This window comes from Mesoplodon mirus, assembly GCF_964341445.2.
Source record: "Mesoplodon mirus genome assembly, chromosome: 2".
Classification (NCBI taxonomy): domain Eukaryota; kingdom Metazoa; phylum Chordata; class Mammalia; order Artiodactyla; family Ziphiidae; genus Mesoplodon; species Mesoplodon mirus.
The window spans coordinates 140592212-140618148 of record NC_138977.1 but is presented as its reverse complement, the minus strand read 5'-3'; the positions used below and the strand labels follow the sequence as shown (position 1 = coordinate 140618148).

At 36.7% G+C, this 25937-nt stretch overlaps 1 protein-coding gene across 5 annotated transcripts in view; it reads right to left on the bottom strand.

Annotated features, from left to right (window-relative positions):
• Positions 1-2066: 2066 nt before the first annotated feature.
• Positions 2067-25937, bottom strand: part of ANKRD50 (ankyrin repeat domain containing 50) — a 44607-nt gene continuing 20736 nt past the window's right edge. For all 5 annotated transcript variants that reach the window (XM_082645736.1, XM_082645735.1, XM_082645738.1 and 2 more), the window contains 3 exons: positions 17078-17307; positions 6909-10456; positions 2067-5170 (listed from right to left, as the gene is read on the bottom strand). In XM_082645736.1, the coding sequence (XP_082501862.1) occupies positions 6912-10456; positions 17078-17307 (3775 nt within the window). In that variant the 3' untranslated portion in view covers positions 2067-5170; positions 6909-6911. The remainder of the gene's footprint in view (positions 5171-6908; positions 10457-17077; positions 17308-25937) is intronic.

Genomic DNA, 25937 nt, shown 5'->3' with positions numbered 1-25937 from the left:
AGGGCAAATTTCTTCACAAGTCAGCATATACAAATAGACAAAAATCATATGTAAAATGTCCAATTTCTTTAGTCATCTGGGAAATGCAAATTCAAACCTCAAATGTAATACTAGAATACAATCAAACAGAATGACAAAAAAAAAAAGAGAAAAAAAGGAAGAAAATTAAACAATACCAAGTATTGACAAGGATGTAGAGCAATAAGAGACTATTGTATATGGCTGATGTGTGTAGAAATTGATACAATCACTTGGGAAAATTGTTTGACATTATTAAAGCTAATCATACACATACCATAAGTTGCAGTAATTTCACTCAACATGAAAGAGAAATGTATACATATGGACACCAAAAATATGCACAAAAATGTAACTGCCTGCAGAATTTCCGAGAGCCCAAAACCAAAACAATCCAAATACTCATTAGTAGTAAAATGGATTTTTGAAAGTATGGTAAATTCACACAATGCAATATTATACAACAGTTATAAAAGACAAACAATACTATAGCAATGAAAAGGGGTATACCACTGTTACATAGTGTGGATAAATTTTAGAAACATAACATTAGGGAAAGAAAATGCACAAAAAGGACGTATTGTTTGATTCCATTTCTATGAAGCTTAAATAAATAGTCAATACTAATCTATCGTGAAGAAAGGCAGAATAGTGGTTTTCTTTGTTGGGAGTAATGTCTAGGAAGTGGCAAGGGAGGTTTCTGAGAGTATGATTATGGCCTACTTCTTGATCAGGGCGATGGTTAAACAGGTCTGTTCACTTTATAAAAATATATAGGACAGGAACTTAGGATTTGTGTTTCTTCCTGTGTATATGTCAACCTAAGTTTACAAACAAAGTAGGAGTAACAGACACTCATTAAAATTGCAGCATCAGTTCTTTTGGGACATACCTTTGTATCAATTTAGAACAAGAATAAGTAGAAAGCTAGATGTACACAGGGGCTTTTTCTAAACATTAAAAATATATTCTTCTAAGAATATGGTCATTAGAATGTAGTTAAATTTTGCCAGTGTGGTAACGACAGTGTGTATTTGAGTAGAAATCTAAATATGCAGTAAATTTCAAATGACTCCATTTTAATATTGGATAATTCTAATTTTACTATATTAGCAAGACAAGCAAGCAGAGACCCTATCTTAAAGATGAGATTAGTGCATATATTTGCATGATGAATAAAATTTTCCCAGAAATTTGGGAATCTATGCCTTTGATATGTATCTCACTACTATTAGTTGGATTCCTTCCAACTGTTAGGGCAAAGGAGTTAAAACATTACTCATTGCCAAGTTCCCAGTGTATTTCCTTGGACCACCAGCTAGAAAATTCCATGTGTTTATTTACTCAACCAGTCTGTTTTAAAATTCCTCTATGTACATCACCCACGTTTAAAAAAAATTAAAAATTTTTATGACTTTTATTATTCCAACAATTTTATAAAGAATGTGAGGTAAAGACTATAGAACCCTGTAATTATTGTAAAATTACCTAACAGAACATGCCTTGTTGGCCCTTTTAGAAACCTCTGTGGAGTACAGACATACATACACACAATACTGTGTTCTGGTGGAAGAAGCAGAAGGTCTTGAAGAAGTGACTTAAGTTTACTGAGTGAAGAATACATAGAAAATTATTTAGAAAATGAATGACCACTGTTTGCACTAAAACCCCAAAATATCAAATTTAAGATGCCCATGATATTCTGAGGATCAAGGAGCACACACACACATGCACACAATTTATTGGATTACTGCAATTTCAGAGGCAGGAAACCTGACATGGTGAGATACAGTATGTTTTTGGGGGTGGGGGGAGAATATTAAGTCCTTATAGAAACTTTAGGAAGATACTAAGGCTAGATCTTTTTGTTTTTCTACCTTCCTTTGAAAGGTTTTATATATCATTTCTTTGTGAAATGTTTCCAAAATTCATTTGCTCAGTATGTACTTAAAAGAAGTTAACTTAAAACAACTAGCAGTTGTTTTTACTGCAAGCAGGTTCAAGGATGTTCTATTGGTTCAAGGATAAAATTAAAACAAGATATCCTCTGTAAAGCAAATATATTTATTATGCACTTTCATATACATAGGGATTTTTGCTTAATATAATACAAGGAATAAAATAAAACTTTTACAATGTGAAATTCAATGTACATTTTAGGCTATTTACATACCCCAAACCAAGGGAAAAATGAAAAAAGAAAAAGCATTTGTCTGAAACTACATTTGCTGAGAAGTGTAAGTGGAGGACATTTAAGTAAAACAAACATTTGCATAGGCAAACAACATTGGAAAAAGTACTTACTCCTGTTTTTTTAATCAGTGAACTATTATTGGTGAGGATCCCAGTAGGCATGGGGATGAGGGTGAAGGACATGACATAACTGGCTGTACCTTGCAGGACATACTGAGTTCTGGTCAATTTTCCTTCCAAAACCTTTCCTACAAACATGGAGATTTTATTTTTCATTGCTGTATTTTTTATCACTTCCTTTATTATCACCTCATGACTGTTAGGGAAGCACACATGGAATGGTATAAAACTGTTATAAGCACATGGCATCATGGTTGGTTGTGGCATCAGGTGATTTACAAAATTTAAACATTTTTATTTAAAAAATAGCTATTTAGGAGTTTTATGTTTGTGGGACTATTTTCACTCTTAGTGAAGCAGAAGCTATTGTCGGTCATGGTATTAAATAAATCCCCACAGAAACAAATAAGCAAAGTAGGGCATCTTCAGCCCCCTTTTCATCCATATTCTAACTGAAAACTATTGCTGTTCTATTCCAAAGCTTAATTAATATAAAAACATCCAGAGGAATATTTACTTTTGAAAATCATATTTTTCCAACAGGTTCTCTTCCTACCAACTGTTTCAAGTGTATACAGTATGGATATGAAAACATTTAGCTCTTCAGAAAACATAAATCCCTTATGTAATGAGTCATAACTTTGCCCTTTGGCCACAAGGTGCATTTTTGTAAAAACAATAAAATTAAATAAATACAATTCCAATAATTCTAGGTTTACTAGAAAAACTGGTAGCTTTCAGGGTTCTCTTTCTAAAGAAAAATACACCTAATAAGAAATTGGAGCTTCATCTTCTAAAATTATGTAAATGTACTGTATTTGAGATATGAGTAAAGTTGGTTATAATAATAGGATGTGTTCATATTTATTAACAGAATCATTAACACTTTTAAGGCTACTTTGCAAGAGTCCTATTAAGCGTATTTAATAAATGTCCCATAGGGACAAAAATTCAATACTTGAAACATTCACATTCGAGTTATCAATATTGCCATGTCACCTTAATATTAACTGAACTTATCAACTTATCTCCTATTCTTGATTATGACTTACTGATGACATAAACACATGAGTTTTGCTGACTTTAAAAAACAGAAGCAAAAATAAAAGCCTATAGGAAGATCAAGTGAAACATTTATCACAACCAACTATACATTTCTATTTCTGTGAACAATGTATATGTCCTTCATATATGAAGATGACATTACTGATCTCAGTTACTAAGACATTTTCTAAAGATTTTTTCCAGTAGCAATGGTTTTGTGCTGAATCTCCAAATTCTCTTCCCTTATTCCTCCTTATGCACATAGAAAGAACAGAATTTCTGGGTTTTGTAAGATCCCAGGGCTTTTTCAAAGATCAAACCTACAACCTTGGTTTCTAAACAATAAATTTTAATCTTTCCAGACATGCACACAACCCACTAAGCTAGCTCAACTGGTTTAGAGTCCACCCAGGAGGCTAAAGCTCTGGGTCACATGCCCATTTTAGCAGTCAACTTTGTTTTCCTTGGTTACAGACTTCACCCTTAACCCTGGCATCCATCATTCTGGAAGCGATTGTCCAAAGAGAAAAATGGGAAAGAGTATGTGGACAGAAAAGTGCAAATCCATCACTACCATTTATCAAATAGCAGTAAAAAAAAAAAAAAATACACCTGTGCTATGGCCGACAGGTTAGTGGTGTCATCAGTGAAGGAAAACAGGTATTATATTCATCAAGAATATTCATCCAACTAATCTCTAAAATTGATCCAGTTGAATTTGAGTGGGGGCTATTTTGGTCATGCAGTGATTTACAAAATAGAAACAACTGAGAGAGAAGCTACCATCACAATTTACAGTGGTAGATATTTTATTTAACCAGATGGAAGAGAGAAAGGGTAGTCAATGAATTGTTCAGGGATCAAAAATCTACCCTCAGATAGACAGGTGCATCTCCCTCTACACACATGCCACTGAGGCCTGGCTCTGTCCCTGAGAATTTTCATGCCTCAGGAATGATCATCTGTCTTCTTGGAGGTGGAATGACAAGTGAGTGGAAGGTGAAACTGCATCCCAGTGAATGAAGCAGAACTTTATTCTGCCTATAGTCTGTGTGTGTGTGAGTTTTCTTTTCTTTCTTTTTTCTTTTCTTTTGCTTTTTTCTTTTTTTCGACACCTTTAGCCGAAGATTAGGAGGATTCTACTGGGAAATCCAAATATAAACTACTTAGAGCAGACCCCTAAAATACTAGACATTTTAAAAATCTTTCATGAAACTTTTTTCACCTCGATGTGGCATTAAATAGAAACACATTTTTAACCAGTGCTGAAGGTGTAGTGAACATAAAATAGATGCATGATTTATTTTATTGAGTGACATTTTTAAGGATACAGGAAACAAGCCATACACTACAACAAGGCAAATACAACTGAAACAGTATGCTTAAGTTTTGTTTGCCACAGAAAGAAAAAAATAAATACAAAGAACACTGCCTTTTCATATATATTTGATCATGGCACATGCACATTTATCAAATCTTAACTTAAAATACTTTACTCAAAATCTTTTTCAGCTTTTATCAGGGAACTGCAGTATGTATCTGCATTTTTTTTAAAAAGTGCTTACTCTTGGGTAGTGAATACAAAGCACACAAAATGAAATTTTTTTAAGTACAGAGGGTTACACTGAGAAGGCAGCCTTACTATTTAGGCACATTACAGTATTTAAGGTAACTGTACTGCAGATATCACATTCTTCATTTTTTTTTTCAGCAAATCAACAGGCATTTTATGTTTTCATCCAGTAGCTGAAGAATCACTCCAATCACAATGTCTTCTGTTTCACAGAATAGGAAACTAATGCAAAAGTTAAAAAAAAAAATTAATTTCTATATTATACTTATTATGTAACTACATCTAGTTTTAAAACCCTACAAAAGAATATATACATATATTTACTATGTAAAGCACAAAAGCAGACCTTTTAGAGATTCATTAATTAATGTATAAATCACTTTTAAAGATTCCACAAAGTGTTTACCTTAATTCATATGTTTTACTGTATAATATATATCTATAATTAACCTTTACAAAAGATAGAATGAGTTGGAGGGCTGTACCATCAGAACTAAATATTTTTAAAATAAATCACATTGGAGAATGTATCAACTACTTTTAGACAAATTATTGTTGAATGAGATTTGACTTGTCTGTAGATTCACAGTGAAGGGTGTTTATTATTAGGAGGTATAGGAAATGTATTTATAATAATGTTTTACCTAAAACATCCCTAAAAATTTATCTCCAAAGACAAAAAAGCAAAAGAAAGATTTCAAGTTTGTTAAAGAAAAGAGTACAATTTTGTTAGAGGATGAAAAATGATTAAGCAAAGTGGGATAAATATAATTGTAGAATAAGTTAGCAAAAATTCCTAGTGAAATCTGAATTTATCCCAAATATGAGAAATGTACTTCAGAAAAAGTATCCATAATATAAAATTATGCATGTTTTCCCATCAACTTCCCCTATGTAATTACTGTAGCATCCACTGTAGTGAAAAGGAGAAAAAAAAATGTTTTTATTTAATAAATATAACTTTGAGGTTTAAACATTTAATTCTTATGTCTAAATATACTGGGTCCTAAATACCCTCTTGCCAATACATCCATTTATCATCTTTCCACACCTTTTTTTTTTTTTTTTTTTTTTTTTGCAGTATGTGGGCCTCTCACTGTTGTGGCCTCTCCCGTTGCGCAGCACAGACTCTGGACGCACAGGCCCAGCGGCCATGGCTCACGGGCCCAGCCGCTCCACGGCATGTGGGATCCTCCCAGACCGGGGCACGAACCCGTTTCCCCTGCATCGGCAGGCAGACTCTCAACCACTGCGCCACCAGGGAAGCCCCACACCTATTCTTGATATGTGTAAATTTTACTTGGAAGATTCTTAAGAGATCTGTCATAATAAAAATTACCTTTCATGATTAAATCTTTTAATTCTTCCAGGGTGGAAAAAGGAAGGAAATTAACATTCACTAACTACCTACTAAGCACTATATACACTACCTTATTCAAACCCAAAAGGGAATATTACTGAAATAGCCCCTGCCTCTGTTACCATCAGAGAACTTTTAAGAGGGGAAATGACTGTATAGGAAGGAATTCTTAATCTGAGATCCATAAATAGCATATTAATTCACCCACTCATTCATTCACTTACACATTTCTACTGAGAAACTACTATAGGTCCAAGAAGTATTCCAAGTACCTGGAATACAGTGGTGAACAAAAGAGATAAAAATCCCTACTCTCACAAAGCTTACATTTCAGTAGAGAGGAAACAAATAATAAACATAATAATAAGTAAAATATATAAAGCATGTTAAATAGTAAGTACTGTGGCTAATGTAAAGCAGGAAAGGGGGAAAGGGAGTGCTGGAGGTGGGAGAATTCAAATTCCAAAGAGTGACGAGAGAGGGTCTTGCTGAAAAGACGACAGGAATAGTGATGAGGTGGCCGTGTGGATTAGGGAAGAGTATTCTAAGTAGAGGGAACTACACTTTGGACATTTATTCTTTATGTTGATGAAATGTTACCTTTTATAACGGTGTTTCCTTTTTATAGTTGAAGCTTGGGTCAGAACCCTCAATCTGAAGCTTCAGGGCTTGTTTAAGGCTTAATTCCGTCTCCGAGGAAGGATATCCTTCCAGCACTTCCTGATGCCCTCTATCCTGTACTGTTCGTGGGACTGAAACCCTACCAAGAAAAACCTGGTTGCTCTGAAGATGATAATTTGGATTTGTCATTATTCCGTTTCTCTTCTTCTGTTCCCCACTTTGTTGGTGAATAAGAAACTGCTGTTGCGATCGACCGATTTCTTGCTGAGCTGAAGGTATAATTTTGCACTGCGATTCTGCTGGCATCTGTTTAGATGGTGCACTAGTCCCAGATTTGGCTGTAGGTCCTCTTTTATCAAACTGAGTCATTTCATATTCTAGAACCTTTGGCTGTGAAGAATTATTTTGTTTAGCTTTTTTCCCAGCTGACCCAGATTTGTTGGCATTTTCTGATTTCCCCCCTTTATTTGTTTTAGTTGACTTCAAACTGGGCTTTACTTGACTCCACTCAAACTCACTGCTCGGTGAATGATGGCTCTGTCCCAAGGACTGTGTTGTGGAAGACGGGGAAACAATTGACTGTCGACTTCTACTGCGTGGCAACGAATGCTGCTGAATTTGTTCTGTAAATGACAAGCTGTGAAAGCTGTCAATTGGCACTGTTTGAGCCGTTGCTGTAGATGAAGTAGTTCTCAAAGATGAATTTTTTGAGCTTTTCAGGGAATTATTTGACAATGACGACTTCTGCCGATCAACTGTCGAGTCTGGCGATTCGGAAGGAGAACTGAATGCGTGAGCTGGCCCATTCGGTAACCCGCGCAGCGAAGGCTGCATGTCCCCTCCACCAGTACTGCCAGAGCTATTTGATTTAATTGTTAATGACTGCATTTTTGAAGACACTGACTGTAGAGGCTTTTGCTCCATTGTGTGGACAGGGGATGGAGAACAGCCATTCAAACTGGATGCACCATATTTTTCTAATAATTTAATTATTTGAGAATGTCCATTTTTGGCTGCAACACGCATAGCAGTGCGTCCAAATTGATCAGCATGGTTTGGATCAGCACCGTGCTCTAATAAAACCTGCACAACATCAATGTGCCCTTCCTGGGCTGCAATGCAGAGTGCAGTTGCACCTTGATTACAGGTATGGTCCACCATGGCGCCATGCTCAATCAGAAGCTGGACCACTTTTACATGGCCTTGCCAGGCTGCAGACTGCAGAGCAGAGCGCTTTTCATTGTCTGCAGCGTTGACGTCAGCATGGTAGGTGATCAGAACCTGCACCATTTCCAAATGGCCTTGCCAGCAGGAAACATGAAGTGCTGTCCTTCCTTCAGCATCACTTGCTTCTACATTTGCACCATTTTCTAAAAAATATTCAGCCATTGTAAGTTGGTTTTCTAAGGCCAAAATATAAAGTGTAGGCCTACCATCAGCATCTTTGTAGTTCACATCAGCTCCGTGGCTAAAAAGTAATTCAACAATGTCCCTGTGTCCTTCTAATGCAGCAACCCGCAGTGCATTTCTTCCATCATAACCTCTGTGATCAATGTTGGATTTGTTTTCCAATAATACTTGAACACAATCATAATGACCCTCTTGCGAAGCTAATATGAAAGGTATCCGCCCATCATTATCGATTTCATTTGTTCTAGCACCTTGTTCAATAAGTGCTTCACATATTAATCTGTGACCTTCAAAAGCTGCCATGTGCAAAGGTGTCCATCCAGCATCATCCCTGTGATTTTCATCTAACCCCCTATCCAGTAGAGTACGTACAACTTCAACATTTCCTTGGGCTGAAGCTATGCTGAGGACTGTCCTCCCTTCACTATCAATGCTGTCCACAGCTGCACCCCAAAACAGAAGAGTGTTTACAACTGAAGCATGACCCATAGAAGCTGCTGCTAACAGGGGTGTACGACCATTGTTATCTGTGTGGTCGACATCTGCTCCCCCTTCTAGAAGCAAGTCAACCACATCGACGTGTCCTTCATAGGCAGCCACCAGCAGTGGAGTCATACCATCTTTATCACAATGATCCACTTCAGCACCTCGATCGATTAAAAGGCTAACAACCGATGCATGTCCTTTACTTGCAGGAACACAAAGTGCAGCCACAGAGAGTGCAGTCCTGCCATCGACATCCTCGTGATTCACTTCTGCTCCATGGTCCAGTAGGTGTTCCACAATCTCTCTATGTCCCATGTAGGCTGCTGCTATCAAAGCAGTTCGACCTTCATTATCAGCTTTGTTGACTTCAGCACCATGTTGTAGCAAGTTAAGTACAATATCCTCATGTCCTCCCCAGGCTGCTGCTCTCAAAGCTGTTCGGCTATCAGCATCTGCACAATCCACTTTGACGCCAGCATATAGTAGTGCAGAAACGACCTCAGTATGACCACCCCAAGCAGCGGATCTTAATGCTGTCCAGCCATCCTGATCAGTATGATTAATATTTGCTCCACAACCAATCAAACAATTAACCACCTTGGTATGTCCTTGTCTAGCAGCTAGGGTAAGTGGTGTGTGCCCATGAGCATCTTCTATCTCTAAATCTGCTCCCCTAGAGACGAGTAAATTCACTACATCAAGGTTGCCACTGTAAGCAGCATTAGCCAGTAATGTTCTCCCATTTGAATCACACTGATTTACTGATGCTCCATTATCTAATAATGTCCGAATGGAATCCTCTCTTTCTAAGGCTTGTCGGACTATGCATGATGTGCGATCATCTTCACTGTTGACATGAGCACCAGCTTTCACCAACAGCTGTAGCACTTCTTGCTCCTTGGGTATTAGTGTAGACAGGGAGTCTCTGACAGGTGTACCGTTCCATATCATCCACAGAGCTAACTCAGCTGTCTCTAACTGTAAGTTTGAATTAATTAAGTGCAATGCAAATTCTTGTGCTTCCAATGGTGTTAAATTCTTGGCTTGACAGGTATAACTCATAGCCAACATTCGGTGTCCTTCTGCTGCATTACATAAATACTTCTGAGTGCAGTGTTTCACGTCCAGAAGCCACTCTGCAAAACTATAGTGAAACAGTATTTTAGTGTCTCCTAGTCCATCAACAAGAAGTTTGGAGAGGACATCTAACTTGCGCTGAAAGTCTTCCAAGCTTAATGACATACTTTTGGTCCATACTGCATGATATAATTCCGTTATGGTCAGAGGTCGGCAGGCGGCAAGAATCACATTCAAAATAGGCTGAACCTTTGCAAACTGTTTTCTTACAAAAAGTCTCTGACACAGCCAGAGATACAGACCATTTAGAGTTCCTGGGATGTCACGAATCTCTCTTAACATAATAAAATTTTCTACAACTCCATCGAGAACTCGTTCTAGATAAAGAAAACATCCGCTGCTCTTAATGTGCAGTTGATTTAACATCTCTGCAGTTTCTTTTGTGAGGTGTTGTCGCAAAGCTTCTTCTTGATCTAAGCGATGAAGAATGTACTGCTGAACATCCTTAACGATATATGCCTTCCGAAGGTCATCTAAACTTATTTTTCGAAAACCTAAGGACAAAAAAGTAGATGTCAATTGAAAATGATTATCAAAGTTGCCACATATTCAAAGAGAATGTCTTCAACATGTGACAAACTGAGAAGCAAATAAATCAATAATAAGTCAACTGATACTAATAAACCAGTCAATAGATACCTAGAAGTATATGAGTCAGTTTTCTTTTCCTTCTGGAAAAACACACTGATGGTAGATAAACGATTTCATTTTTCTATCCACAAATGGAACTATTTCTTTTTTTTTTTTTTTTTTTTTTTTTTGCGGTATGCGGGCCTCTCACTGTTGTGGCCTCTCCCGTTGCGGAGCACAGGCTCCGGATGCACAGGCCCAGCGGCCATGGCTCACGGGCCCAGCCGCTCCGCGGCATATGGGATCCTCCCAGACCGGGGCACGAACCCATATCCCCTGCATCGGCAGGCGGACTCTCAACCACTGCGCCACCAGGGAGGCCCTGGAACTATTTCTTATTCGTTTAGTGGCTCAGTGCTCCTCTCAACTTCCATGATAAGAGATACTAAATGAGCATTAGACATCTTACATACATAGCCAAGAACATCGGGAAGATTTTCTGATCCCCCAAAGGATTAGGAAAAAAAGTTGCAGGAGACATAAATAAGGTTTGTTTGTTTTTATAAGCTGATCTTTTCCATGTGCAAAATTTACATATTTCTATCCACATAACTGAAGGTACACTAGTCTTAATTATGTAATTGAATATTTGCATACAGTTAGAATATCACCTGTCACTGCCTTTAAATTACATTATTTTACATGTTACCAAATTAAAATAATTAAATCTTAGATTGTCAATAAACAGCTTGAATCTGAAGATGCAACTTGGTCAAATTATGCTAACTAAATTTCAGCACTGTGAAAATAAAGCAACTTAATAAACTTCAAACCAACCTAAAACCATACTAGTTACAGCTATTCAAAACTCACTTTAAGTACTTTAAAGGAAACCATATCATTTTCCGAAGGGAGATGATGTCCTGTTTTATAGACATGGACATATTAGACAACTGTGTAATTCATCTTCCAGAAGAAAAAAACTGCTAAGTGAATGAACTCTCTTAAGAGGAATAAATCTAGAAATTCAGCAAAGATTAGTGATGGTCAATTAATACTGAGTAAAGTACTCTTACTCAATTGAATAAAACAAATGTATATATCACCTACTATATGCCAGGTACTATGTGAGGAAATGAGACTTTCACTTTGTGGTGAGAAGTCAGTGAGGACCAAGGCAGATCCGCATTCTGAAAGACTATTCTAACATCACTAAAGACGAAGTCTACATAAGAATCACTAGGACTTCACTAGTGATGCAGTGGCTAAGAATCCGCCTGCCAATGCAGGGGACACGGGTTCGAGCCCTGGTCCGGGAAGATCCCACATGTCGTGGAGCAACTAAGCTCATGCACCACAACTACTGAGCCTGCGCTCTAGAGCCCATGTGCCACAACTACTGAAGCCCGCGCACCTAGAGCCCGTGCTCCACAACAAGAGAAGCCACTGCAATGAGAAGCCCGTGCACTGCAACGAAGAGTAGCCCCCACTCACCACAACTAGAGAAAGCCCACACACAGCAACGAAGACCCAATGCAGACAAAAAATAAATAAATAAATAAATAAATATAAATAAATAAATATTTTTTTTAAAAAGTGGTGGTGGTGGTAGGATGAATTTGGAGATTGGGACTGACATATATACACTAATAATAATACACTTCCAGTACTTAACATATATACACTAATATGTATAAAACAGATAAGTAGGGCTTCCCTGGCGCAGTGGTTGAGAGTCCACCTGCCGATGCAGGGAACACGGGTTCGTGCCCTGGTCCAGGAAGATCCCACATGCCGTGGAGCGGCTAGGCCCATGAACCATGGCCACTGAGCCTGCACGTCCGGAGCCTGTGCTCCGCAACGGGAGAGGCCACAACAGTGAGAGGCCCACGTATCGCAAACAAACAAACAAACAAACAAACAAAACCCAGATAACTAATAAGAACCTGCTGTATAAAAACATAATAATAAAATAAAATTCAGAAAACAAAAAAGAATCACTGAAAACCTCAATAACCAAAGCAGTAGCAGCAACAGATAAAAATAAAAGTTGGATCTGGAAATTACTAATAAGAGCTAGATTGCATAGAGCTTAGTAAGTGTGGAGAAGGAAAGAGAACAGGAGTCAAAGTTGACATTCATTTGTGGTGTGGCCAAAAGCATGGAAAAAGAGACCACTAAAGGACAAATAACAGGTTTGGAGAGAAAGTTGATAAATTCAGTTTTGTGACACTAATCTTGAATTACTTAGATGAAATGGACAGATTTATTGAAAAACACAACCTACCAAGAACGACACATGAAGAAATAACAAATTTGCATACCTCTAAATCTATATAAAATAGAATCTGTAATTATATATATTTACATACATTCAATTGATTGATTAAACATATAACTGATTAGTCTCAACAGAATTAATTTCAAATGATAAATTTTAATTACAAAAAAAGACACTCCTGATCTGAAGAATTCAAAACATGCCTAGAAGTGTATAACATTCTAGATTTATCAGTGATATAAGATAACTTGCCTCCAAACCTTTTTTGTGTGTTCATTTGCTTTTGACTTTATAAATTCATTAAAACAATTTAAGCTGGAAAACACCTGGCATGTTGCTAATAAAAAGGATTTTAAAAAATAATAACTACCACCTTTAAAGTTTCCAAAGTGATCTTGTAGATAATGATTGGCATGAAAGATCATATTGCCTATTATGAATAAATATCTGTAATTTAAACCTACGTAACTAAGATATCATGATTGAAACTTGAGGTAATTAAGACAGAATCTAGGCTAACCCTCCACAGTAACAGGTTTGGTTCTTGGTTTGGTTCTAAAAGAAATATAAGAGATCAACATTTATTGAGAGTCAATTATTTTTAAAGCAGCACTTCCAGTACTTATCATACATAACACTTCTTCTTATGTCAAGCCTGTGAGATAAGTTGCACCTGCCAATTCTAATTTGGAATGCATACATCTCAATTCAAAATCCATATATTTCATTAAAATATCAGTAGAAAGCAGAAACACGTAGGACATAAGGAACGCTGAAACAATTTTTTAATGAGTGAAAAAATTGCTATGTTCATGGACAGAAGAAAAGCATATTTTAAATGTCAAACTTTTCCTAAATTTTAACTAAATGTAATAATTTTTTGTTTACATCATTAGTAGTTATAATTTTTAAAAAGCTGTTCAAGTCAATCTAGTGGAATAAAAGTAAAAACACATATTTTAGAATAATATTGATAGCAAGGATGACTAGGAAGTAACCATACAAGAAAATTTAAAATAGTAAACCAATGTGACAGTTGCATAAAAATGCCAACAGACAGTTTAGAAGAGCAGACAGATGGTTCAGAAATACATCAATAACACACACACACACATATATGCACATATGCCTACACTTAAGATAAAAGAAGCACTGACAACTAGTGGCACAGGGAGTTAATAAACAGTGCTGAGAAGATCTGTGATTTGATAAAGTATCCAGATAAGAGTCTTATTTCACACCATTTGGTAGAATATATACTATAAGGATAAAAATCACTAAATGTAAAAATAAGAATATACAATAGTAAAGGACAATACATTAGAGTGAATATAGGGACTTCAAAAGAATTACTACAGTTTTAAAAAGCTGAAGAAAATAGTTGCAGAGAATAAAAAAATATGAAATAAAAGCCCTCTTATTATAATCAATAAGAATATCACTAACTTCCTGGAGGAAACCTAGGTAAAGGTGAGAAAGTAATAATACAAAGGAAAAAAAAGAGACAAATTGATAAATTAAGCATAAGGGGGAAGAATTCAATAGTAAATAAGAAGTATAAATAAAAATGAGATACTATTTTTCACACACTAAATCTGCAAATATGAAAATATATAATTCAATACTGGTGGAAGTCCCAAGAAACCAACACTCTCAGGTAGAAATATGTGACATATATCTTTCTGGAAAGCAACTTGAAAATATGTCTTCATAACTTTTAGTAATCTTCAATGTTTACTCCCAAATTCCAAACCTATCATCAACAGAGATATGATCTGATGCTTATTACAGCTCAGCATTTTTTTTTTTTTTTTTTTTTTTTTTGCGGTACGCGGGCCTCTCACTGCTGTGGCCTCTCCCATTGCGGAGCACAGGCTCCAAATGCGCAGGCTCAGCGGCCATGGCTCATGGGCCCAGCCACTCCGCGGCATGTGGGATCTTCCCAGACAGGGGCACGAACCCTTGTCCCCTGAATCGGCAGGCGGACTCTCAACCACTGCGCCACCAGGAAAGCCCCAGCTCAGCATTTTTAATAATCAACAACATTTTAGAAGGAGGAGTATGGTAAGGGAACAAGACCATATTCGGTTCCTCCTTATTCCTTCTTGGTTCACTGCTTGTTCCACCAAGACATAGTTCAAAGAAACACAAATTCATTTATTTGCTTTGTTCCAAGCTCTGATCTAGATGTTGAGGAGATACAGTGGTGGACAAGACAAGCAAATTTCCTGGTCTTATGGAGGCTGTATCTTAGTGGAGGAGACACCCAAGTAAGAAAACAAATGTAAAATGTAAACAATTTTAAACAGTAATAAGACATAGGAAGAAAAATGTGTGACTAAGTAGTTGAGGTGGCAAAAATAGAAATCGGATAGAAAAGCATGGAGAAGCCTGCAGGAGACTGGTATTTGAGAAGAGATCGAAATGTTAAGATAGTAAGAAGTTCAGGAGAAGGTCATTCCAGTCAGAGGGAACACCAAGCGCAAGCCCCTAAAGCCGAAAATGCAGATCTGAAAATAACAAATGTGAACTGATGAAAATATATAGAAAAGGGGAAATCTCATGTGTTGCTGGCAGGAGCATAAATTATTTCAAGCACACCAGATAGCAATTTGGCAAAATTAACTAAAGCTCAAAATGTACACACTCTATTCTCTAGTAATTCTGTCTAGGTTTGTAATGTAAACCTTTAGCACACGTGCACGCGATGTGTTCGAGTACGTTCATGAAGCATTTTTTGTAATAATGAAAAACTGAAATAATTAAATGTCCATGAATAGGATAATGGAAAAACTGGAGATTTATTCATGGGAAGGAATAATATACAGCAGTTAAAACCAATGAACTGGGTTTATAAGTAGTAATAGGAATAGGGCTCAAAAACAATGCTATAAAACAAAAGGATATAGTGATGATAATAGCAGCAATACACTTACGAAGCACTTATTATGTACTAGGCATTGTTCTAAGTGCTTCACATGTAATTTGTCATTTAGACTCACAAAAACTCTGTGGGGAAAGTAATAGGAATGTGTAATCCTCATTTTATAGATAAGGGCACTGAGCCACAGGTCATATTGGTAAGCTGCATAAGGTCACATAGCCAGTAAATGGGAATAGCTAGGATGGTGTATGCAGTGTTTCATTTATGTGAACTCTAAAAATATACAGAATACAAATATGAGTTGAAAGGACAGAAAATAAACTAATAATACTGGTTGTCTCAAATGAAGAAGGGAAAGAAATGGGATGACATAGACCAAAAGGGGCTTTAACTTTATCTGGACCTGACATACTAAGAGCTACATTAAGTATTAGCTGTTATCCTGTTAATCCCCCAACTTTTATCAACTAGATTTTCAATAACAACAGAACAGAATAGTATAATGGAAATCAAATCAAAAGTGCTGTTACTAGTGGCAAGGGAATCTAAAAGAGGGAATAAATCTGGTTAAGGAAACCATTTTAACAAATTAGTAGGGTTTCACCATTCTGTAAAATGTATAGAACTATTTACAAGTGATATGGCTAATTAACCAATAACTTAATTATCTCTCCAATTACACTATAAATTCTGTGAGTGGTCCTTGTTTTATGCTCCTTTTACTTCCCATAGCACAAAGAAAAAAAGGGCTTTACATAATCTAATAGGAGTAATCACAACTTTATTGTGGGAGTAAAAAAGTAGAGTCAGGAAACAAGAAAAGTAAAGGAAGAAAAAAACCTGATCAGGTACTTCTATACATTGTATAGACTGTTTTCTCACACATCAGAAAAGGGTTAAAAAAAGGATCTACTTCAAGAGGTATCCTAAATGGCTGTTGACTCTGTCTTTCCTCTTAAACCAGGAAAAACATCTTAGAGAAACTGCCACTGATTTTTAAATAGGCATATTCACTACTCAGTCTATTTAGAAGAAATATCATAAGCTGATGAGGACACCTCAGCATAAAAAATACAGCCCTACAGATATAAAGCAGCTAATACGGCATGAAATACTTGTAACCTTTACTAAAGATGTTAGATAAAGAATCTTGAAAAAAAAAGGTACTATTAAATGATCTTGAAATATTCTATGGCTTGTTTTTAATACAACTTTTAAAAAGTACAGTTGAAAACAGCTGATAGAACAGATAGAACAGCTGACAGAATAGCAGAAGCAATGACCAGATTTTCAACTGAGTACTCTCCTTTAAGAAAGAAACACATGTATTATTTAGTTCATAAATGAAAAACATTTGAAGATGGCAGGAATTACGCTTACCGGTAAACATTTTAGTAACAGCTTTGCTCTGTTTCCGGGCAGAACAGAGAAGTAATAGCCATGGTGGAAAGAACTCGTGGTGACCAGCTAAAAGCTCTGCCACAGTCCCAGATAAGCTGGTAGACGTCTGTTCACCTTCGGTAACATTACACCCTTCATCCACAGAATCCACAAGCAGATAGAGGCTTTGCTGGGGAGGCTTCATTCCCAAAAGAGGGAGCAGGACACACCTGTAAAACACATCCATATGAGCATTTTGAATGTTATTGGCTATGATATTAAGGTTTATTATCCAAACACTAGAATTACAGGTTATAAATATTGTTTTAAGAAAAAAATTAATGTTTTAGAATAAAACTATTGTACAAGTTTCAATTCCTTACTTTAACGAGAATACTGGTCTTAAATAGTTCACATTTCCAATAACAACATTTTCCACAATAAAGTGTGTGTGTGTGTGTGTGTATTATTGATTCAGCATTCTTAAGAAGGGCAGTAGGAACCTGAAACAAGATTTCACTATTCTTTTCCTGAAATTTTTATCAATAATAAAAGCTTGAATTCTTTATCACAAAGCTAAAAATGTATTGGAAAGGAAATAGAAACTGGGGATCACTTCAGCAATAGAAAAGATATCAAGAGTTCTCTAGAATTTAGAAGATTTTATCATCATGTCTCTCACAAAATGACTGCACTTCATCTAGTTTGTCATACACAAGTTTTATTTTAAAAGACTTTTCAAAGATAAACTACAGTCTAGATTCCATTTGATGTATGTTCAAATTTCAATGTAAAGAATAAATTATTAGGTTTAACCCCAACACATTTCCTACTCAGATAATTTATACTGAAGTTGAATGCAACTTTTTCATAACTGAAACAATACTCATTCATTTCCAACAAATATTTACATGAGCATCCATATGCTGAATGAGGTACTGAAAGATACAACGGTGAAGAGGACAGAATCCATCTAATTACGAACACCAGAAATGTACAGATTATCCTTTCTACAACTCTCTTCTTAATCTTTCAATCCTGATAGCAACCAAGATCCAATGTATCACTAAGTCCTGTCAATGCTTCTTTATAAAAGTCTTCAAACCCACCCTGGTCTGTAACATCACCCTACTCCAAACTGCCGTCGTCTCGTTCACCCAGGAACCACACTAATCTACGTGCCTCCAGCCACTCCCTCCAGAGCTCCTACTGCAGCAAATCAAACTTTTCACAATGTTCCCCCAGACATACTAGCTTTTTCCATGACTTTTACTAGATACAATTACACAAGGGCCTTTTGGTTTGCAGTCTCCTCTGCCTGGTCTGGGCTTCCCTTCTCTCTTTATGTAATTAACTCCTCCTTGGTCTTCAATGGTAAGCTTGAGAGTCACTTTCTCAAAACCGAGACCCTATAATATGCTTTCACAACATCAAGTATTTCTCTTTCACAGCATTATCAAGTTTGTAATGTTAAACTTACTCACTTAATGTCGTTAATTCTTATTTCTCTCTTTAGAGGTTAAGCATCAAAAGAATGGGGACTATGTCAGTCTTGCTCATGAGTATAACCCCAGAACCTAGCATAGTGCTGTACCCATAGGAGGTCCTAAGTAAAGACTTCACACTGTTGTAGCCTAGACTGGAAAACAAATAACTTCAATGTAGGCTGCTCAGTGCTACCAAAAAAAGCAGTAAAATTACTAACAGAGTGGATAAGAAATGATCAACTCAAGGGAAGTAGATAAGAAAGGAAGAAAATGTCAGAGAAACATTCAAATATTAGGTGCTCAAGATGAGCTAAGTTTTGAAGGATCAATTAAAATTCTCCAGGAATAGTAATAAATTTTCAATAAATTTTACAATAAAGGCAAGGCAGGGCTATCCTGGCAGAAGGAATGTTATAAATTTAGGAAATTTTCCTTTATTGTACCTTATGTATATAGTTCCTCTACTATGAGAACAAAGAAGGTTGACGTAAAACCAGTGTTATATATTTACCTACGTATATAGTACATATACACATATACAGTATATATATATATATTTATATATATATAGTACATATAAAATATACTATCATAATATACTATAGTAATATCCTATAATCAGTGCCACTTGAGAGAGACCATAACCTTAACTACTTTTTTTTTATTTTATTAATTTTATTAATTTATTTATTTGTGGCTGTGTTGGGTCTTTGTCGCTGTGCGAGTTTTCTCTAGTTGCAGCAAGTGGGGGCTACTCTTCGTTGCGGTGCGCGGGCTTCTCATTGCAGTGGCTTCTCTTGTGGAGCACGGGCTCTAGGCGTGCAGGCTTCAGTAGTTGTGGCATGTGGGCTCAGTGGTTGTGGCTCATGGGCTCTAGAGCACAAGCTCAGTAGTTGTGGTACACGGGCTTAGTTGCTCCACAGCATGTGGGATCCTCCCGGACCAGGGCTCGAACCCGTGTCCCCTACATTGGCAGGCAGATTCTTAACCACTGCGCCACCAAGGGAGCCCCCACCTAACCTATTCTTGATCAGGATAGGGTAGGGGGAGAGGTCAGCAAAGTTAGGAGAGGAGCTTAGTCAGGAGAAAGTTCTAGAGTAAGGCAACAGACACAGGAAAAAAAAATCTAGTTAAGGCAATAGGACATGCACAGGCTGGGGGAAGAGAAAGACCAGTGAACAACATACCGAAGAAAATTACTGAAAGAGTAAATGCTGGGTCTTACAAACTTTATTTTGAAATGTGAACTCTGACCTAAGGGTACTAAGGAGCCAGTGAAGTACTTTAAGCATGGAACTGATATGTTTATATCTGTGTTTAGAACGATAAACTGGCTACAGTTGAAGGAAAGCCTGAAACAGAGTAAGTCTAGAAGGAAAGAGTGTGATAGGAGGCCACTGCTCAGAATTTAAGGGAAAAAAAGAAAAAACAATCTCCATCCTGAACTACCGTTACCAAGGCCATCACTGCTAACTTTAATTCAGTGCTTTATTGCATTTAAGTACTTCACATTCACATCAACTCACTTGATTCTCACATTAAGTTTTTAAGATGGGTACTACTGTAATACCCATTTCCAGATGAGGAAAACAAGGCACACGAGGAGAAGTCACTTATCCAAAGCTCAAGGAAGGGACTGAAGTTCAGGGTCTGGCTCTAGAACCTACACAAGGGTAGACCATTCAGCCTGGTTTGCCTAGGACTTTACCAGTTCTAAGTGTTGAAAACCAGCCATTCCTCCTCCCTGTCCATGCCCCCCATGCCCCACTCCTGGGCAAACCAGGATGGTCAGTCACCCCCTAGTCTACACTCTTATCCACGACGGTCTACTGTCTATCTAAAACCAATGTTATAAATAAGGTAGTAAGCAGCAAAGTCAGAATAAAGTAGACAGATCTGAGGGAAACTTGGTGGGTGAAATTGATAGGAATTGATGATTATTTCCGTCTTTTGCTTACTCCAGGTTGTGTGTTCTTCTTTTCCTAGTTCCTTATAATACAAACTGAAATCATTGTTTCATACTTCTAATATAATCCTTTAATGTCATGAATTTCCCTCAAGTATTTTTCACTATCATCCAATTCAAAATAATTTCCCTTTGATTTCTTCTTTGAAACAGGTTACTGAGAAGTGAATGGTATAGTTTTTAAATATTTGGGGGCCTCCCAGGTATTTCATGTTCCTGTCTTACCATTATTTAAGTTCAATTGTGATCAGATAACATACTTTGTATAACTTGCACATATTTAAATTTATTAAGCGTTGTTCTATGGTCCAGAATGTCTAACTTAGTAAACGTGTGAGCATTTGAAAAGACTGTGTGTGCTATTGTTGGATGGACTGTTCTATAAATGTCCATTAGGTCAAGTGGTGATAGTGTTGTTCAATTGTTCTATATACAACTGACCCTTGAGCAACTTGGGGGTTAGGGGCACTGAGCCCCTGTGCAGTTAAAAATCAGCATACTGCTTAGAGAGGGTATGGAGAAAAGGGAACCCTCTTGCACTGTTGGTGGGAATGTAAATTGATACAGCCTCAATGGAGAACAGTATAGAGGTTCCTTAAAACACTAAAAATAGAATTACTATATGATCCAGCAATCCCACTACTGGGCATATACCCAGAGAAAACCATAATTCAAGGAGACACATGCACCCCAATGTTCATTGCAGCACTATTTACAATAGCCAGGACAGGGAAGCAACCTAAATGCCCATCGACAGATGAATGGATAAAGAAGATGTGGTATATATATACAATGGAATATTACTCAGCCATAAAAAGGAATGAAATTGGGTCATTTGCAGAGATGTGGATGGATCTAGAGACTGTCATACAGAGTGAAGTAAGTCAGAAAGAGAAAAACAAATATCGTATATTAACGCACATACGTGGAACCTAGAAAAATGGTACAGATGAACCACTTTGCAGGGCAGAAATAGAGACACAGACGTAGAGAACCAAACGTATGGACACCAAGGGGGGAAAGTGGCGGGGAGTGGGGGTGGTGGTGTGATGAATTGGGCAATTGGGATTGACATATATACACTAATATGTATAAAATGGATAACTGATAAGAACCTGCTGTATAAAAAAAAAATATAATAAAATTAAAAAAAAATCAGCATACTGCTATCTCTGCCTCAAAAACAAAGGAACCCAAGGGCAGTAAGCTAAAACAGTCAGGTATATATTTTTACATTTTTAAAAAATTAAGCTATATGTCTCTTTATATATATATATATATCTTAGGTAACATATAATTAGATCTTGCATTTTTATCGAATCAGACAAACTGCATTTATATTAGGGTATTTACCATTTACATTTAATGTGATTATTCATATGATTCAGTTTAAATTTACTATATTCTTATACATATCATTTTAAAATATACAAGTATATCTTTAGGATATATTACTAGGATTAGAGTTGCTAGGTTAAGGGGCATATCTGTGTATATCTTCACAGATATTGTCAAAATACCCTCTAGAAATTATATAAACATACTCTCCCAACAGTTGCATAAGACTGCCTGTTTCCCTAGCCCCTCCATTATAGCAATTAACGTTATTTTCCACAGATATGCAGAAAATGGCATCATTATGCTTTTAATTGACATTTCCTTATCATGAGGTCAATCTTATTTACAAATGTCTAGGAGTTTTATTTCTTTTTCTTTAAACTGCGTCTTCATATCCTTTATCCATTTTCCAAAAGATTAATGTTTCTCTTTTTTGGAGAGTATTAAGAAAATGATTTTGTTGCTAATATTTTCCATCATTTGTTACTTTTCTTTTGACTTTTTAAGGGTTTTTTGAAATGTACAATTTCTCTTTTTTTTCTTTTATATAACATATCAGTCTTTTTTCTTTTATGAATTCTGAGTTTTATATGTTAACACATCAGTCTTTTTTCTTTTATGAATTCTGAGTTTTATATGTTTCATTTCTGAGGGGACTTCCCTACTCTAAAGGTTAAAAAAAACCACTTCCTCATGTTTTCTTCAAAAGCTTTGAAAATTTATTTTTTAATCACATTAGTTTTGACATAAGATGTGAGCTAGGTTTCCAATTTTTTTCCCCACAAGGCTCCACAGTTATCCCCAAACTATTTACTAAATTATCTTTCTCTTATTGACTTGATTTGAAATATCTCTCTTTTCACAGACAGAGTAAATCCCCATATATATTTTAGCTCAGTTTCATCTCATTCTGTTGTCTCACCATCTCTTTTCCAGGCACTTATATCTCTGCTTCATGCAACTGTTTAAGTCAGGCAATTGCTCATTAATTATGTTTTCATTTAAGACAATATGTTTGGCTACGGTTTTCTTTTTGTTCCATGGCAATATTTTTCTGGTGAGCATTTCTGATTTTTTTTTTGGGGGGTGGGGAGGAAGAGTAAAATGTAGAGCTTTATTGTGCCTTCAAACTTAAGTTGTTATTCACTTAAAATAGACTGTTAAAAATATAAGATTTTTTTTACTAGATCTTTATTAGAATATAGTTGCTTTACAATACTGTGTTAGTTTCTGTTGCACAGCAAAGCAAATCAGCCATGTGCACACACATGTCGCCATATCCCCTCCCTCTTGAGTCTCCCTCCCATCCTCCCTATCCCACCCCTCTAGGTCGTCACAAAGCACCGAGCCAATTTCCACCAGCCAACTATTTTACATTCGGTAGTGTATATATGTCGATGCTACTCACTTCACCCCAGCTTCGCCCTCCCATCCCACATCCTCAAGTCCATTCTCTATGTCTACCTCTTTATTCCTGCCCTGCAACTAGGTTCATCAGTACCATTTTTTTTTAATTCCATATATATGTGTTAGCGTATGGTATTTGTTTTTCTCTTTCTGACTTACTTCACTCTGTATGACAGACTCTAGGTCCATCCACCTCATTACAAATAACTCAATTTCATTTCTTTTTATGGCTGAGTAACATTCCATTGTATATATGTGCCTTCTTTATCCATTACCAAAACCAGAAAAAGATATCACAAAAAAAGAAAATTATAGACCAATATCACTGATGTACATAGATGCAAAAATCCTGAACAAAACACTAGCAAACAGAAGCCAACAGCACATTAAAAGGATCATACACCATGATCAAGTGGGATTTATCCCAGGGATGCAAGGATTCTTCAATATATGCAAATCAATCAATGTGATACACCACATTAACAAATTAAGGAATAAAAACCACATGATCATCTCAATAGATGCAGAAAAAGCTTTTGACATAATTCAACACCCATTTATGATAAAAACTCTCCAGAAAATGGGCAATAGAGGGAACTACCTCAACATAATAAAGGCCATATATGACAAACCCACAGCAAGCATCATACTCAATGGTGAAAAACTAAAAGCATTTCCCCTAAGATCGGGAACAAGACAAGGATGTCCACTCTCACCACTCTTATTCAACATAGTTTTGGAAGTCCTAGTCTGGTGCTGTTTTTTAGACCCCTTCTCCCTACTGGTTTTGAGATATATTTTTACATATCTTGTGACAGCTCTTCAGTAAGATAACTTCTTTCTGGATCAGCAATTGCAGGTTAGTGTGTCCAGTGTCCAGGCTTCTAAGAATCTCCTTATGACTCAGAGTTATGGGCATGAACAACTTCTTTGTGCTTCTACTTCTCCCCAACCAATTAAGATGAGAAGCTGTGGGGATGTACACAAGGCCTTTCTCACCACAACCCCCTCGCCATTACCCCCAAATATCTGACTCTTGCACATAGCTCATCTGTGTGACTCATTCTTCCCAGCCCTCTTTGTTCTTCCTTTCTGCTTAACTGGGTCCAGGGAAACTTCTAGCATAAGTCTATAACCTGTCTCCGTGGTTTCAAATGAGGGTCTTCATGCTCTTGATGATGTTCAGGGTATACATTTATTTCAAAGAGTAAATGTTGTGTCAGTTTTGTCTGCATCTCAGTTTGGTATTAACTTCCACATTTATCTTGAGGCTGGGGTTTACAGGTCTCTCATAGTTTCACTTTCTTGCTATTAGACTATTTCCCAGGCCTTACTCAGTCATGTTAAAACCATGGCTTCAAAAATGTTGAGTAATTTTTTCTAGTCTTGACATCACCTCTAAACTCGAAACTGTCTGCTACCATCTCCAAGTGGATGTCCTACAGGCATCTCAAATTTAACATGTTTAAAGAAGCATTCTCTAAATTTACCCTCCAAATAAGTTCCTCCCCATTTTTCCCATGTCAGTTAGTGGTATCCCATCACCCCCCTAGTTTCTTAAGTCAAAATCCTAGGACTAATTCCTGAGTCCTCCCTTTTATTCCAGCCACTGTCCCCCTTTCAGTCCTAACACCAACCTTTCCTCCAGTCAGGGCCTGGTACTCCCTCTGCCTAGAAAGCTCCCCCAGGCTGAACTTCTCTTCCTTCAAATTTCAACACAAAGTTTATCTCTGAAGAGGTTTTCCTTGGTCACTGTGTCTTAAATGGCCTTCATCGTGTATTACTGTTCCTCTAACAACTCATCCTGTTTTCTTTGTAGTGTTGATCCCATCCTCAAAGTAATTTATTGCGTTATCTCATGTACCACTTTCACTGTAAGGCTGGGGTGAAGCTCTTCCAATTCCGTGCTGCCTCCCCGGGATGGCGCCCGTCCTGTGCACTGCCCGATTCCCAGCACACAAAACCATTATTTGCACATCACAAACAGTAAAATCTGCTTCATTAATGAATGGTAATTAATAGGAAAATTGCTACTCTGAAACACTAGATAAAAAATTTTCTAGACTCAGAATTCCCACATTCAGTTTCCTTTCATTTATTCCATCAAAAGCACGATATGGGGATACCTACACCACCAAGTGACACACAGATCCACATCTCTACCAGATTACATTTTATCATTTTATAAATGACAATCCCATCAAGGTATACACACACAAAGCAAGAGTGCTTTAGAAGTCTAAAACAGATTTTCCTCTGTTTGTGAATATATATGTATATATTATTTTCAAAATGAGATAATGTAATAGTATTAGATTATCACATTCATACAAAGATAACCACCATCTTTAAAAACAGCAGTGTGCCGCAGGGTTTTACCTTTGTAGATATATGTTATTAAATGTCTTACATTTCTTAGGTACATTATTAAAATTCAGGCAATATATATTACATTAAAACTTCTATGAATTTAATTTAAAGTCCTTGAGCTAGCTTTCCCCCCATTTTCAATTCTATGTTAAAAATAAGCACTGGCAGCATCATGCTTCTGTAGCTGGCCTTCTGATTTTCAGGCAGAAAGGCAGCTAAAAGACCATTAGGGCAATTCTGAAATGAAATCCATTTTTTTTTTTAATACAGTGAATTTACTTACTGCCTCTTT